Below are 16,788 nucleotides of genomic sequence, written 5' to 3'. Positions count from 1 at the left end.
AAGAGCATGCATTTAGTTTTACTTGTATTTAAGAGCAATTGGAGGCCACGGAAGGAGAGTTGTATGGCATTGAAGCTTGCCTGGAGGGTTGTTAACACAGTGTCCAAAGAAGGGCCGGAAGTATACAGAATGGTGTCGTCTGCGTAGAGGTGGATCAGAGACTCACCAGCAGCAAGAGCGACCTCATTGATGTATACAGAGAAGAGAGTCGGTCCAAGAATTGATCCCTGTGGCACCCCCATAGAGACTGCCAGAGGTCCGGACAACAGACCCTCCGATTTGACACACTGAACTCTATCAGAGAAGTAGTTGGTGAACCAGGCGAGGCAATCATTTGAGAAACCATGGCTGTTGAGTCTGCCGATGAGGATGTGGTGATTGACAGAGTTGAAAGCCTTGGCCAGATCAACGAATACGGCTGCACAGTAATGTTTCTTATCGATGGCGGTTAAGATATCGTTTAGGACCTTGAGCGTGGCTGAGGTGCACCCATGACCAGCTCTGAAACCAGATTGCATAGCAGAGAAGGTATGGTGAGATTCAAAATGGTCGGTAATCTGTTTGTTGACTTGGCTTTCGAAGACCTTAGAAAGGCATGGTAGGATAGATATAGGTCTGTAGCAGTTTGGGTCAAGAGTGTCCCCCCCTTTGAAGAGGGGGATGACCGCAGCTGCTTTCCAATCTTTGGGAATCTCAGACGACACGAAAGAGAGGTTGAACAGGCTAGTAATAGGGGTGGCAACAATTTCGGCAGATAATTTTAGAAAGAAAGGGTCCAGATTGTCTAGCCCGGCTGATTTGTAGGGGTCCAGATTTTGCAGCTCTTTCAGAACATCAGCTGAATGGATTTGGGAGAAGGAGAAATGGGGAAGGCTTGGGCGAGTTGCTGTTGGGGGTGCAGTGCTGTTGACAGGGGTAGGAGTAGCCAGGTGGAAAGCATGGCCAGCAGTAGAAAAATGCTTAGTGAAATTTTCAATTATGGTGGATTTATCAGTGGTGACAGTGTTTCCTATCTTCAGTGCAGTGGGCAGCTGGGAGGAGGTGTTCTTATTCTCCATGGACTTTACAGTGTCCCAGAACTTTTTTGAGTTAGTGTTGCAAGAAGCAAATTTCTGCTTGAAAAAGCTAGCCTTGGCTTTTCTAACTGCCTGTGTATAATGGTTTCTAGCTTCCCTGAACAGCTGCATATCACGGGGGCTGTTCGATGCTAATGCAGAACGCCATAGGATGTTTTTGTGTTGGTTAAGGGCAGTCAGGTCTGGGGAGAACCAAGGGCTATATCTGTTCCTGGTTCTAAATTTCTTGAATGGGGCATTTTTATTTAAGATGGTTAGGAAGGCATTTTAAAAAAATATCCAGGCATCCTCTACTGACGGGATGAGGTCAATATCCTTCCAGGATACCCCGGCCAGGTCGATTAGAAAGGCCTGCTCGCTGAAGTGTTTCAGGGAGCGTTTTACAGTGATGAGAGGAGGTCGTTTGACCGCTGACCCATTACGGATGCAGGCAATGAGGCAGTGATCACTGAGATCTTGGTTGAAGACAGCAGAGGTGTATTTAGAGGGGAAGTTGGTTAGGATGATATCTATGAGGGTGCCCATGTTTAAGGCTTTGGGGAGGTACCTGGTAGGTTCATTGATAATTTGTGTGAGATTGAGGGCATCAAGTTTAGATTGTAGGATGGCTGGGGTGTTAAGCATGTTCCAGTTTAGGTCGCCTAGCAGCACGAGCTCTGAAGATAGATGGGGGGCAATCAGTTCACATATGGTGTCCAGAGCACAGCTGGGGGCAGAGGGTGGTCTATAGCAGGCGGCAACGGTGAGAGACTTGTTTTTAGAGAGGTGGATTTTTAAAAGTAGAAGTTCAAATTGTTTGGGTACAGACCTGGATAGTAGGACAGAACTCTGCAGGCTATCTTTGCAGTAGATTGCAACACCGCCCCCTTTGGCAGTTCTATCTTGTCTGAAAATGTTGTAGTTTGGAATTAAAATGTCTGAATTTTTGGTGGTCTTCCTAAGCCAGGATTCAGACACAGCTAGAACATCCGGGTTGGCAGAGTGTGCTAAAGCAGTGAATAGAACAAACTTAGGGAGGAGACTTCTAATGTTAACATGCATGAAACCAAGGCTATTACGGTTACAGAAGTCGTCAAAAGAGAGCGCCTGGGGAATAGGAGTGGAGCTAGGCACTGCAGGGCCTGGATTCACCTCTACATCGCCAGAGGAACATAGGAGGAGTAGAATAAGGGTGCGACTAAAAGCAATAAGAATTGGTCGTCTAGAACGTCTGGAACAGAGATTAAAAGGAGGTTTCTGGGGGCGATAAAATAGCATCAAGGTATAATGTACAGACAAAGGTAAGGTAGGATGTGAATACAGTGGAGGTAAACCTAGGTATTGAGTGATGAAGAGAGAGATATTGTCTCTAGAAACATCATTGAACCCAGGAGATGTCATTGCATGTGTGGGTGGTGGAACTAATAGGTTGGATAAGGTATAGTGAGCAGGACTAGAGGCTCTACAGTGAAATAAGCCAATAAACACTAACCAGAACAGCAATGGACAAGACATATTGACATTAAGGAGAGGCATGCTTAGTCGAGTGATCAAAAGGGTCCAGTGAGTGGAGAGGTTGGTTGAGGGTCACGGCGATTTAGACAGCTAGCCAAGCCAACCGGTAGCAAGCTAGCATAGGATGGAGTCTGTTGTTAGCCACCTCTTGCGTTCGGTCAGTAGATTAGTGGGGTTCCGTGAGGTAGAGGGGATTAATCCAAATCACACAACAACAACAAAAATAAGAACAATAGATATAGTTATAGAGGCCCGAGAAGAAAACATAATAATAATAAAAATAAATAAATTGTCCGATTGTCTATTCAGATAGCAGCCGGTAAGACAGCTAACGGTTAGCGGGCCGCAGATGGGCGTTCAGGTAACGTCGCGACAGAGGAGCCAGCCGGATCTCCTTCAGGTAGATAACGTCGGCAGTCCAGTTGTGAAGGCCCGGTGGGGCTCCGCGTAGGCAGTGAAACGGGTCCGGATAGGTGACTGCAGCCCAGGAGTGAATGATGGAACTCAGGAGTGATTGACGGAGCTGGCTAGCACCGGAACAATCTATGTTTGCTCCGGAATCGACGAAAGCCGACTGTCACACGGATAGCAGCTAGCTAGCTGTGAGATCCGGGTATGAATGTCCAGAGAGCAGTTGAAATCCAGGGACATGGAGAGAAAAATTGGTCCGGTATGTTCCGTTCCGAGCCGCGCTGCGCCGTACAAAACTGGCGATAGATTTTCGAGCTAAAGGATAGCTGATGACCACAAACCGTGGCTAGCTTCTGATTAGCTTCTGGATTAGCTTCTGGGCTAGCTCCTGGCTAGCTTCTGGCTAGTTTCTGGCTAGCTTCTTGGAGTTTCTGGCTAGCTTCTTGGAGGATTACAGATCTGAGGTAAATAATAATTTTTTATAAATATAAATTGGTGAGGCTGGTTGCAGGAGAGTGTTTAGAAGATGAGTTGATATGGATATGGGGAGGGGAATGGGCAGGGTATAAGCAAATTAAACACTGTAGTACTTACTATAGTAAAAAAAAACTGTAGTGGTTTTGCAGACATTACTGTAGTATTACTGTAGTATCTACAGTATACGACAAAATTCTATAGTAACTCCTACACATGAGGGATACTGCAGAGTGTAGTATGTTATTGTACAGTGTAGTCGCATCGGTCGAATGTGAGCGGCCTACATGGGGCCAATGTTTTAACCTGCATTGGGCCCACATCGTGCCAATGTGGACATGTTTGCTGGGACTCCTACTTCCATGGAACAACAGTGTGCAGGATATCCTACACTCTACACTATGTGTTAATTCCCATCAACTCTGTTCAAAGTTATACACCTCAGGGGCAATCTCAGTAATGAAACTCATAGCGAATTGAATGTTCATGTAATTGCCATTGTCATTGTATGTGGTTATCAAAAATGTATTCATTATTCCATTCACCACCAAAGTACTTTTTATTAACAATGGTCTAATCTCCACCACCATCTTAACATTCACTTCCTCTGTCAACGTTGCCGGTGACAAGGACTTAGTTCAACCGTTATTCAATGAACTTCCTGTCTAATACTCTATAATTTAGAAAATCACTTTTTAATCTGCTCTGTCTTTCCTCTATTTCCATTCTGGATACTTACTCTGTTATCTCCTCTCTCCGTGAATAGAGATTATCTTGTGCTCTTTCGTCTCCAAATGGATCCTGCTGAAAAACAAAGACAGATTTAGTTTCGTTTTTACTTACGCCACTCCTACATGATAAACCACTCCAACATGTAGAAAAACATTGTTCAGGAGGCGGATCCTACACAAGAGATTCGTCACAAATGGCCTTCTATTCCTGTATAGTGTACTACTTCATAGGGCTCTGGTGGAATGTAGTGCACTATATAGGGAATATGAAGCCATTTAGGACACTTCCTGGGGGTGTTACTTCCTAAAGGCAGTTCACTCATAATAGGGAACTGAAATTCATACATAGGAAATAGCGCACAACGCCATGTAATGGAACTATACAACCCCAGTCTAACAGCATGTAATGGAACTGTACAACCCCAGTCTAACACCATGTAATGGAACTATATAACCCCAGTCTAACACCATGTAATGGAACTATATAACCCCAGTCGAACACCATGTAATGGAACTATACAACCCCAGTCTAACAACGCCATGTAATGGAACTATACAACCCCAGTCTAACAACGCCATGTAATGGAACTGTACAACCCCAGTCTAACACCATGTAATGGAACTATATAACCCCAGTCTAACAACGCCATGTAATGGAACTATATAACCCCAGTCTAACACCATGTAATGGAACTATATAACCCCAGTCTAACACCATGTAATGGAACTATATAACCCCAGTCTAACACCATGTAATGGAACTATACAACCCCAGTCTAACAGCATGTAATGGAACTATACAACCCCAGTCTAACACCATGTAATGGAACTATATAACCCCAGTCTAACACCATGTAATGGAACTATATAACCCCAGTCTAACACCATGTAATGGAACTATACAACCCCAGTCTAACAGCATGTAATGGAACTATATAACCCCAGTCTAACACCATGTAATGGAACTATATAACCCCAGTCTAACACCATGTAATGGAACTATACAACCCCAGTCTAACAGCATGTAATGGAACTATACAACCCCAGTCTAACACCATGTAATGGAACTATACAACCCCAGTCTAACACCATGTAATGGAACTATATAACCCCAGTCTAACAACGCCATGTAATGGAACTGTACAACCCCAGTCTAACAGCATGTAATGGAACTATATAACCCCAGTCTAACACCATGTAATGGAACTATACAACCCCAGTCTAACACCATGTAATGTAACTATATAACCCCAGTCTAACAACACCATGTAATGGAACTATATAACCCCAGTCTAACAACATGTAATGGAACTATATAACCCCAGTCTAACAGCATGTAATGGAACTATATAACCCCAGTCTAACAGCATGTAATGGAACTATACAACCCCAGTCTAACAACACCATGTAATGGAACTATATAACCCCAGTCTAACACCATGTAATGGAACTATATAACCCCAGTCTAACACCATGTAATGGAACTATACAACCCCAGTCTAACACCATGTAATGGAACTATATAACCCCAGTCTAACACCATGTAATGGAACTATATAACCCCAGTCTAACAACGCCATGTAATGGAACTATACAACCCCAGTCTAACACCATGTAATGGAACTATATAACCCCAGTCTAACAGCATGTAATGGAACTATATAACCCCAGTCTAACAACGCCATGTAATGGAACTATACAACCCCAGTCTAACACCATGTAATGGAACTATATAACCCCAGTCTAACAACACCATGTAATGGAACTATACAACCCCAGTCTAACAACGCCATGTAATGGAACTATACAACCCCAGTCTAACAACGCCATGTAATGGAACTATACAACCCCAGTCTAACACCATGTAATGGAACTATATAACCCCAGTCTAACACCATGTAATGGAACTATACAACCCCAGTCTAACACCATGTAATGGAACTATATAACCCCAGTCTAACAACGCCATGTAATGGAACTATAAAACCCCAGTCTAACACCATGTAATGGAACTATACAACCCCAGTCTAACACCATGTAATGGAACTATACAACCCCAGTCTAACACCATGTAATGGAACTATATAACCCCAGTCTAACAACACCATGTAATGGAACTATATAACCCCAGTGTAACACCATGTAATGGAACTATATAACCCCAGTCTAACAACACCATGTAATGGAACTGTATAACCCCAGTCTAACACCATGTAATGGAACTATATAACCCCAGTCTAACAACGCCATGTAATGGAACTATACAACCCCAGTCTAACACCATGTAATGGAACTATATAAGCCCAGTCGAACACCATGTAATGGAACTCCACAACCCCAGTCTAACACCATGTAATGGAACTATACAACCCCAGTCTAACACCATGTAATGGAACTATATAACCCCAGTCTAACAACACCATGTAATGGAACTATATAACCCCAGTCTAACAGCACCATGTAATGGAACTATATAACCCCAGTCTAACAACACCATGTAATGGAACTATATAACCCCAGTCTAACAACACCATGTAATGGAACTATATAACCCCAGTCTAACAGCACCATGTAATGGAACTAGTATAACCCCAGTCTAACAACACCATGTAATGGAACTATATAACCCCAGTCTAACACCCTGTAATGGAACTATATAACCCCAGTCTAACACCATGTAATGGAACTATACAACCCCAGTCTAACACCATGTAATGGAACTATATAACCCCAGTCTAACAACGCCATGTAATGGAACTATACAACCCCAGTCTAACACCATGTAATGGAACTATACAACCCCAGTCTAACACCATGTAATGGAACTATACAACCCCAGTCTAACACCATGTAATGGAACTATATAACCCCAGTCTAACAACACCATGTAATGGAACTATATAACCCCAGTCTAACACCATGTAATGGAACTATATAACCCCAGTCTAACAACACCATGTAATGGAACTGTATAACCCCAGTCTAACACCATGTAATGGAACTATATAACCCCAGTCTAACACCATGTAATGGAACTATAACAGCATGTAATGGAACTATATAACCCCAGTCTAACAACACCATGTAATGGAACTATACAACCCCAGTCTAACAACACCATGTAATGGAACTATACAACCCCAGTCTAACAACACCATGTAATGGAACTGTATAACCCCAGTCTAACAGCATGTAATGGAACTATATAACCCCAGTCTAACACCATGTAATGGAACTATATAACCCCAGTCTAACAACACCATGTAATGGAACTATATAACCCCAGTCTAACAACACCATGTAATGGAACTGTATAACCCCAGTCTAACAGCATGTAATGGAACTATATAACCCCAGTCTAACACCATGTAATGGAACTATATAACCCCAGTCTAACACCATGTAATGGAACTATATAACCCCAGTCTAACACCATGTAATGGAACTATATAACCCCAGTCTAACAACACCATGTAATGGAACTATATAACCCCAGTCTAACAACACCATGTAATGGAACTATATAACCCCAGTCTAACAACACCATGTAATGGAACTGTATAACCCCAGTCTAACAGCATGTAATGGAACTATATAACCCCAGTCTAACACCACCATGTAATGGAACTATATAACCCCAGTCTAACAGCATGTAATGGAACTATACAACCCCAGTCTAACACCATGTAATGGAACTATATAACCCCAGTCTAACACCATGTAATGGAACTATATAACCCCAGTCTAACACCATGTAATGGAACTATACAACCCCAGTCTAACACCATGTAATGGAACTATATAACCCCAGTCTAACAACGCCATGTAATGGAACTATACAACCCCAGTCTAACACCATGTAATGGAACTATATAACCCCAGTCTAACAACACCATGTAATGGAACTATATAACCCCAGTCGAACACCATGTAATGGAACTATACAACCCCAGTCTAACAGCATGTAATGGAACTATATAACCCCAGTCTAACAGCACCATGTAATGGAACTATATAACCCCAGTCTAACAGCACCATGTAATGGAACTATATAACCCCAGTCTAACAACGCCATGTAATGGAACTATACAACCCCAGTCTAACACCATGTAATGGAACTATATAACCCCAGTCTAACAACGCCATGTAATGGAACTATATAACCCCAGTCTAACAGCATGTAATGGAACTATACAACCCCAGTCTAACACCATGTAATGGAACTATATAAGCCCAGTCGAACACCATGTAATGGAACTATACAACCCCAGTCTAACTCCATGTAATGGAACTATATAACCCCAGTCTAACAGCATGTAATGGAACTATATAACCCCAGTCTAACAACGCCATGTAATGGAACTATACAACCCCAGTCTAACACCATGTAATGGAACTATATAACCCCAGTCTAACAACACCATGTAATGGAACTATACAACCCCAGTCTAACAACGCCATGTAATGGAACTATACAACCCCAGTCTAACAACGCCATGTAATGGAACTTTACAACCCCAGTCTAACACCATGTAATGGAACTATATAACCCCAGTCTAACACCATGTAATGGAACTATACAACCCCAGTCTAACACCATGTAATGGAACTATATAACCCCAGTCTAACAACGCCATGTAATGGAACTATACAACCCCAGTCTAACACCATGTAATGGAACTATACAACCCCAGTCTAACACCATGTAATGGAACTATACAACCCCAGTCTAACACCATGTAATGGAACTATATAACCCCAGTCTAACACCATGTAATGGAACTATATAACCCCAGTCTAACACCATGTAATGGAACTATATAACCCCAGTCTAACAACACCATGTAATGGAACTGTATAACCCCAGTCTAACACCATGTAATGGAACTATATAACCCCAGTCTAACAACGCCATGTAATGGAACTATACAACCCCAGTCTAACACCATGTAATGGAACTATATAACCCCAGTCTAACACCATGTAATGGAACTATATAACCCCAGTATAACACCATGTAATGGAACTATACAACCCCAGTCTAACACCATGTAATGGAACTATACAACCCCAGTCTAACACCATGTAATGGAACTATATAACCCCAGTCTAACAACACCATGTAATGGAACTATATAACCCCAGTCTAACACCATGTAATGGAACTATATAACCCCAGTCTAACACCATGTAATGGAACTATACAACCCCAGTCTAACACCATGTAATGGAACTATATAACCCCAGTCTAACAACGCCATGTAATGGAACTATACAACCCCAGTCTAACACCATGTAATGGAACTATACAACCCCAGTCTAACACCATGTAATGGAACTATACAACCCCAGTCTAACACCATGTAATGGAACTATATAACCCCAGTCTAACAACACCATGTAATGGAACTATATAACCCCAGTCTAACACCATGTAATGGAACTATATAACCCCAGTCTAACAACACCATGTAATGGAACTGTATAACCCCAGTCTAACACCATGTAATGGAACTATATAACCCCAGTCTAACACCATGTAATGGAACTATAACAGCATGTAATGGAACTATATAACCCCAGTCTAACAACACCATGTAATGGAACTATACAACCCCAGTCTAACAACACCATGTAATGGAACTATACAACCCCAGTCTAACAACACCATGTAATGGAACTGTATAACCCCAGTCTAACAGCAAGTAATGGAACTATATAACCCCAGTCTAACACCATGTAATGGAACTATATAACCCCAGTCTAACAACACCATGTAATGGAACTGTATAACCCCAGTCTAACAGCATGTAATGGAACTATATAACCCCAGTCTAACACCATGTAATGGAACTATATAACCCCAGTCTAACACCATGTAATGGTACTATATAACCCCAGTCTAACAACACCATGTAATGGAACTATACAACCCCAGTCTAACAACACCATGTAATGGAACTATATAACCCCAGTCTAACAACACCATGTAATGGAACTGTATAACCCCAGTCTAACAGCATGTAATGGAACTATATAACCCCAGTCTAACACCACCATGTAATGGAACTATATAACCCCAGTCTAACAGCATGTAATGGAACTATACAACCCCAGTCTAACACCATGTAATGGAACTATATAACCCCAGTCTAACACCATGTAATGGAACTATATAACCCCAGTCTAACACCATGTAATGGAACTATATAACCCCAGTCTAACACCATGTAATGGAACTAGATAACCCCAGTCTAACACCATGTAATGGAACTATACAACCCCAGTCTAACAGCATGTAATGGAACTATACAACCCCAGTCTAACAACGCCATGTAATGGAACTATACAACCCCAGTCTAACACCATGTAATGGAACTATATAACCCCAGTCTAACAACGCCATGTAATGGAACTATACAACCCCAGTCTAACACCATGTAATGGAACTATATAACCCCAGTCTAACAACGCCATGTAATGAAACTATACAACCCCAGTCTAACACCATGTAATGGAACTATATAACCCCAGTCTAACACCATGTAATGGAACTATACAACCCCAGTCTAACAGCATGTAATGGAACTATATAACCCCAGTCTAACAACACCATGTAATGGAACTATACAACCCCAGTCTAACAACACCATGTAATGGAACTATACAACCCCAGTCTAACAACACCATGTAATGGAACTGTATAACCCCAGTCTAACAGCATGTAATGGAACTATATAACCCCAGTCTAACACCATGTAATGGAACTATATAACCCCATTCTAACACCATGTAATGGAACTATATAACCCCAGTCTAACACCATGTAATGGAACTATATAACCCCAGTCTAACACCATGTAATGGAACTATATAACCCCAGTCTAACAACACCATGTAATGGAACTATATAACCCCAGTCTAACAACACCATGTAATGGAACTATATAACCCCAGTCTAACAGCACCATGTAATGGAACTATATAACCCCAGTCTAACACCATATAATGGAACTATATAACCCCAGTCTAAAACCATATAATGGAACTATATAACCCCAGTCTAACACCATGTAATGGAACTATATAACCCCAGTCTAACAGCACCATGTAATGGAACTATATAACCCCAGTCTAACAACACCATGTAATGGAACTATATAACCCCAGTCTAACAGCATGTAATGGAACTATATAACCCCAGTCTAACACCATGTAATGGAACTATATAACCCCAGTCTAACACCATGTAATGGAACTATATAACCCCAGTCTAACAACACCATGTAATGGAACTATATAACCCCAGTCTAACAACACCATGTAATGGAACTATATAACCCCAGTCTAACAGCATGTAATGGAACTATATAACCCCAGTCTAACACCATGTAATGGAACTATATAACCCCAGTCTAACACCATGTAATGGAACTATATAACCCCAGTCTAACAACACCATGTAATGGAACTATATAACCCCAGTCTAACACCATGTAATGGAACTATATAACCCCAGTCTAACACCATATAATGGAACTATATAACCCCAGTCTAACACCATGTAATGGAACTATATAACCCCAGTCTAACAACACCATGTAATGGAACTATATAACCCCAGTCTAACAACACCATGTAATGGAACTATATAACCCCAGTCTAACAGCATGTAATGGAACTATATAACCCCAGTCTAACAGCATGTAATGGAACTATGTAACCCCAGTCTAACTCCATGTAATGGAACTATATAACCCCAGTCTAACAACACCATGTAATGGAACTATATAACCCCAGTCTAACAACACCATGTAATGGAACTATATAACCCCAGTCTAACACCATGTAATGGAACTATATAACCCCAGTCTAACACCATGTAATGGAACTATATAACCCCAGTCTAACACCATGTAATGGAACTATATAACCCCAGTCTAACAACACCATGTAATGGAACTATTTAACCCCAGTCTAACACCATGTAATGGAACTATATAACCCCAGTCTAACACCATATAATGGAACTATATAACCCCAGTCTAACACCATGTAATGGAACTATATAACCCCAGTCTAACAACACCATGTAATGGAACTATATAACCCCAGTCTAACAACACCATGTAATGGAACTATATAACCCCAGTCTAACAGCATGTAATGGAACTATATAACCCCAGTCTAACACCATGTAATGGAACTATATAACCCCAGTCTAACACCATGTAATGGAACTATATAACCCCAGTCTAACAACACCATGTAATGGAACTATATAACCCCAGTCTAACACCATGTAATGGAACTATATAACCCCAGTCTAACACCATGTAATGGAACTATATAACCCCAGTCTAACAACACCATGTAATGGAACTGTATAACCCCAGTCTAACACCATGTAATGGAACTATATAACCCCAGTCTAACACCATGTAATGGAACTATAACAGCATGTAATGGAACTATATAACCCCAGTCTAACAACACCATGTAATGGAACTATACAACCCCAGTCTAACAACACCATGTAATGGAACTATACAACCCCAGTCTAACAACACCATGTAATGGAACTGTATAACCCCAGTCTAACAGCATGTAATGGAACTATATAACCCCATTCTAACACCATGTAATGGAACTATATAACCCCAGTCTAACAACACCATGTAATGGAACTGTATAACCCCAGTCTAACAGCATGTAATGGAACTATATAACCCCAGTCTAACACCATGTAATGGAACTATATAACCCCAGTCTAACACCATGTAATGGAACTATATAACCCCAGTCTAACAACACCATGTAATGGAACTATATAACCCCAGTCTAACAACACCATGTAATGGAACTATATAACCCCAGTCTAACAACACCATGTAATGGAACTGTATAACCCCAGTCTAACAGCATGTAATGGAACTATATAACCCCAGTCTAACACCACCATGTAATGGAACTATATAACCCCAGTCTAACAGCATGTAATGGAACTATACAACCCCAGTCTAACACCATGTAATGGAACTATATAACCCCAGTCTAACACCATGTAATGGAACTATATAACCCCAGTCTAACACCATGTAATGGAACTATATAACCCCAGTCTAACACCATGTAATGGAACTATATAACCCCAGTCTAACACCATGTAATGGAACTATATAACCCCAGTCTAACACCATGTAATGGAACTATATAACCCCAGTCTAACACCATGTAATGGAACTATATAACCCCAGTCTAACAACACCATGTAATGGAACTATACAACCCCAGTCTAACAGCATGTAATGGAACTATATAACCCCAGTCTAACACCATGTAATGGAACTATATAACCCCAGTCTAACACCATGTAATGGAACTATATAACCCCAGTCTAACAACACCATGTAATGGAACTATATAACCCCAGTCTAACACCATGTAATGGAACTATATAACCCCAGTCTAACACCATATAATGGAAATATATAACCCCAGTCTAACACCATGTAATGGAACTATATAACCCCAGTCTAACAACACCATGCAATGGAACTATATAACCCCAGTCTAACAACACCATGTAATGGAACTATATAACCCCAGTCTAACAGCATGTAATGGAACTATATAACCCCAGTCTAAAACCATATAATGGAACTATATAACCCCAGTCTAACACCATGTAATGGAACTATATAACCCCAGTCTAAAAGCACCATGTAATGGAACTATATAACCCCAGTCTAACAACACCATGTAATGGAACTATATAACCCCAGTCTAACAGCATGTAATGGAACTATATAACCCCAGTCTAACACCATGTAATGGAACTATATAACCCCAGTCTAACACCATGTAATGGAACTATATAACCCCAGTCTAACACCATGTAATGGAACTATATAACCCCAGTCTAACACCATGTAATGGAACTATATAACCCCAGTCTAACAACACCATGTAATGGAACTATATAACCCCAGTCTAACAACACCATGTAATGGAACTATATAACCCCAGTCTAACAGCATGTAATGGAACTATATAACCCCAGTCTAACACCATGTAATGGAACTATATAACCCCAGTCTAACACCATGTAATGGAACTATATAACCCCAGTCTAACAACACCATGTAATGGAACTATATAACCCCAGTCTAACACCATGTAATGGAACTATATAACCCCAGTCTAACACCATATAATGGAACTATATAACCCCAGTCTAACACCATGTAATGGAACTATATAACCCCAGTCTAACAACACCATGCAATGGAACTATATAACCCCAGTCTAACAACACCATGTAATGGAACTATATAACCCCAGTCTAACAGCATGTAATGGAACTATATAACCCCAGTCTAACAGCATGTAATGGAACTATATAACCCCAGTCTAACACCATGTAATGGAACTATATAACCCCAGTCTAACAACACCATGTAATGGAACTATATAACCCCAGTCTAACAACACCATGTAATGGAACTATATAACCCCAGTCTAACACCATGTAATGGAACTATATAACCCCAGTCTAACACCATGTAATGGAACTATATAACCCCAGTCTAACACCATGTAATGGAACTATATAACCCCAGTCTAACAACACCATGTAATGGAACTATTTAACCCCAGTCTAACACCATGTAATGGAACTATATAACCCCAGTCTAACACCATATAATGGAACTATATAACCTCAGTCTAACAGCATGTAATGGAACTATATAACCCCAGTCTAACACCATGTAATGGAACTATATAACCCCAGTCTAACAACACCATGTAATGGAACTATATAACCCCAGTCTAACAACACCATGTAATGGAACTATATAACCCCAGTCTAACAGCATGTAATGGAACTATATAACCCCAGTCTAACACCATGTAATGGAACTATATAACCCCAGTCTAACACCATGTAATGGAACTATATAACCCCAGTCTAACAACACCATGTAATGGAACTATATAACCCCAGTCTAACACCATGTAATGGAACTATATAACCCCAGTCTAACAACACCATGTAATGGAACTATATAACCCCAGTCTAACAACACCATGTAATGGAACTATATAACCCCAGTCTAACAGCACCATGTGAAGGTCTCATCTAAGATCACAGATACAATTACAGCAATTAATGTTTTTCATTCTTCCTTAACATCTTGCTTCTCGCCCTGTCTCTCTGCTTCTCTCCCTGTTCCCTCTCCCTCATCTTACGTTTCTGAGTTGTAACAATTGTAAATATGAGAGACAATAACAAACGTACCTTCCGTCTGGTCTACCCATACAAGCACTGGACTTGTGGAGAAACCTTGACTATTCATTCCAACACACCAACTACAGCAAGCTTCTTTTTGAGTATCAAACAGAGATTCTGGTCCACTCATGATTACAAAACAGCAGTGACCACGGGCCAACTACTACACACACCTTATTCAGCTTTGATTTCCTGTAAAGGGAAGGACAGAGAGAACCGGTAAAACAGGTCGGAACATCACCCTGCCCAATGTTACTATGTCCTGCCCATAAAAGGATTTCCTTGCAATCTTGCCTGTGGATGTGTGTTATGATTAACCAATAAGTCACAACAGGCTGTGTTCTGTTAGTGTAGCCTACGTTCCTTCCTCCTCTGCATCTGACACCTGACTCTACTCCGTCCTTCCCTGATATGTCATTCCTATTGGAAGTCAGGATATCCAACAGGTTGAATTTTTATTCACCTAAAACCCGCATTCAGAATTGAAAATGTATAAGAAGACTATTTAAAAATCATTTAAACTGCAGCCACCATTTCAGTAGCAGGTGCAAGAAAATGAACTAGCTGATTGTATGTTATGTATCTATGTGTAGCATAAGCAGAGAGAACAGTCTATGACTTGGGTGGCTGGAGTATTTGACAATTTTTAAGGTCTTCCTCTGACACCACCTGGCAAAGAGGTCCTGGATGGCAAGGAGCTTGGTCCCAGTGATGTACTGGGCCGTACACATTACCCTCCGTAGCGCCTTGTGGTTGGATGCCAAGCAATTGCCATTCCAAGCGGTGATGCTGTAGGTCAAGATGCTTGCAACCTTCCGGTTGCAGGAACTAATGGGGATCTTTATTAAATACATAATACATACAAATACATAGCAAACGCCACACTCGTAGAAAAAAAGGGTTCCCAAATAGTTATTTTGTCGTCCCCCTATGAGAACCCTTTTTGGTTCTAAGTAGAACCCTTTATGGTTCCAGGTAGAACCCTTCTGGGTTCCTTGTAGAATCAACTGTGGGAAGGGTTGTTTTTTTGCTCAGTGTGTTGATTGATGAGGAAAACATTGTTTCACTAAATTAGTCAGTCAAACATTCCCGTGTGTGTGTGTGTGTGTGTGTGTGTCTCACTCCTCCCAGGCTCCCAGGCTATCTCACTCCTCCCAGGCTTTTGGAACGGAGGGTAGACAATGAATCATTCGGATGTAAGCAATGTCCCTGCTCTCTGGCAGCTTTCATAGCTGATAATTTTTTTCCGCCTCTGGCGCACAGCTCCAGAGAAGTCCTTGTTGAGGAATTTGTTGGTTACTCTCAAGTT

At 41.1% G+C, this 16,788-nt stretch overlaps 1 protein-coding gene across 8 annotated transcripts in view; it reads right to left on the bottom strand.

The window, feature by feature from the left end:
• The window catches only part of LOC110510252 (sterile alpha motif domain-containing protein 9-like), a 38,149-nt gene extending 22,401 nt beyond the window's left edge, over window positions 1-15,748 (bottom strand). For 3 of the 8 annotated variants that reach the window (XM_036967645.2, XM_090226445.1, XM_090226447.1), the window contains exons 1-2: window positions 15,489-15,687; window positions 4,195-4,259 (exon numbers count right to left, since the gene is read on the bottom strand). In XM_036967645.2, the coding sequence (XP_036823540.1) occupies window position 4,195 (1 nt within the window). In that variant the 5' untranslated portion in view covers window positions 4,196-4,259; window positions 15,489-15,687. Of the gene's footprint in view, window positions 1-4,194; window positions 4,260-15,488 lie in introns of all 8 variants that reach the window. The other 5 variants (XM_036967646.2, XM_090226446.1, XM_090226448.1 and 2 more) reach the window with 3 other exon arrangements.
• Between the last annotated feature and the right edge of the window lie 1,040 nt (window positions 15,749-16,788).

The sequence above is a fragment of the Oncorhynchus mykiss genome, chromosome 29 (assembly GCF_057628025.1).
Source record: "Oncorhynchus mykiss isolate SJ-2025 chromosome 29, ASM5762802v1, whole genome shotgun sequence".
Lineage (NCBI taxonomy): Eukaryota > Metazoa > Chordata > Actinopteri > Salmoniformes > Salmonidae > Oncorhynchus > Oncorhynchus mykiss.
The sequence above is the reverse complement of the archived record's forward strand: the minus strand, read 5'-3'. Positions and strand labels throughout refer to the sequence as shown.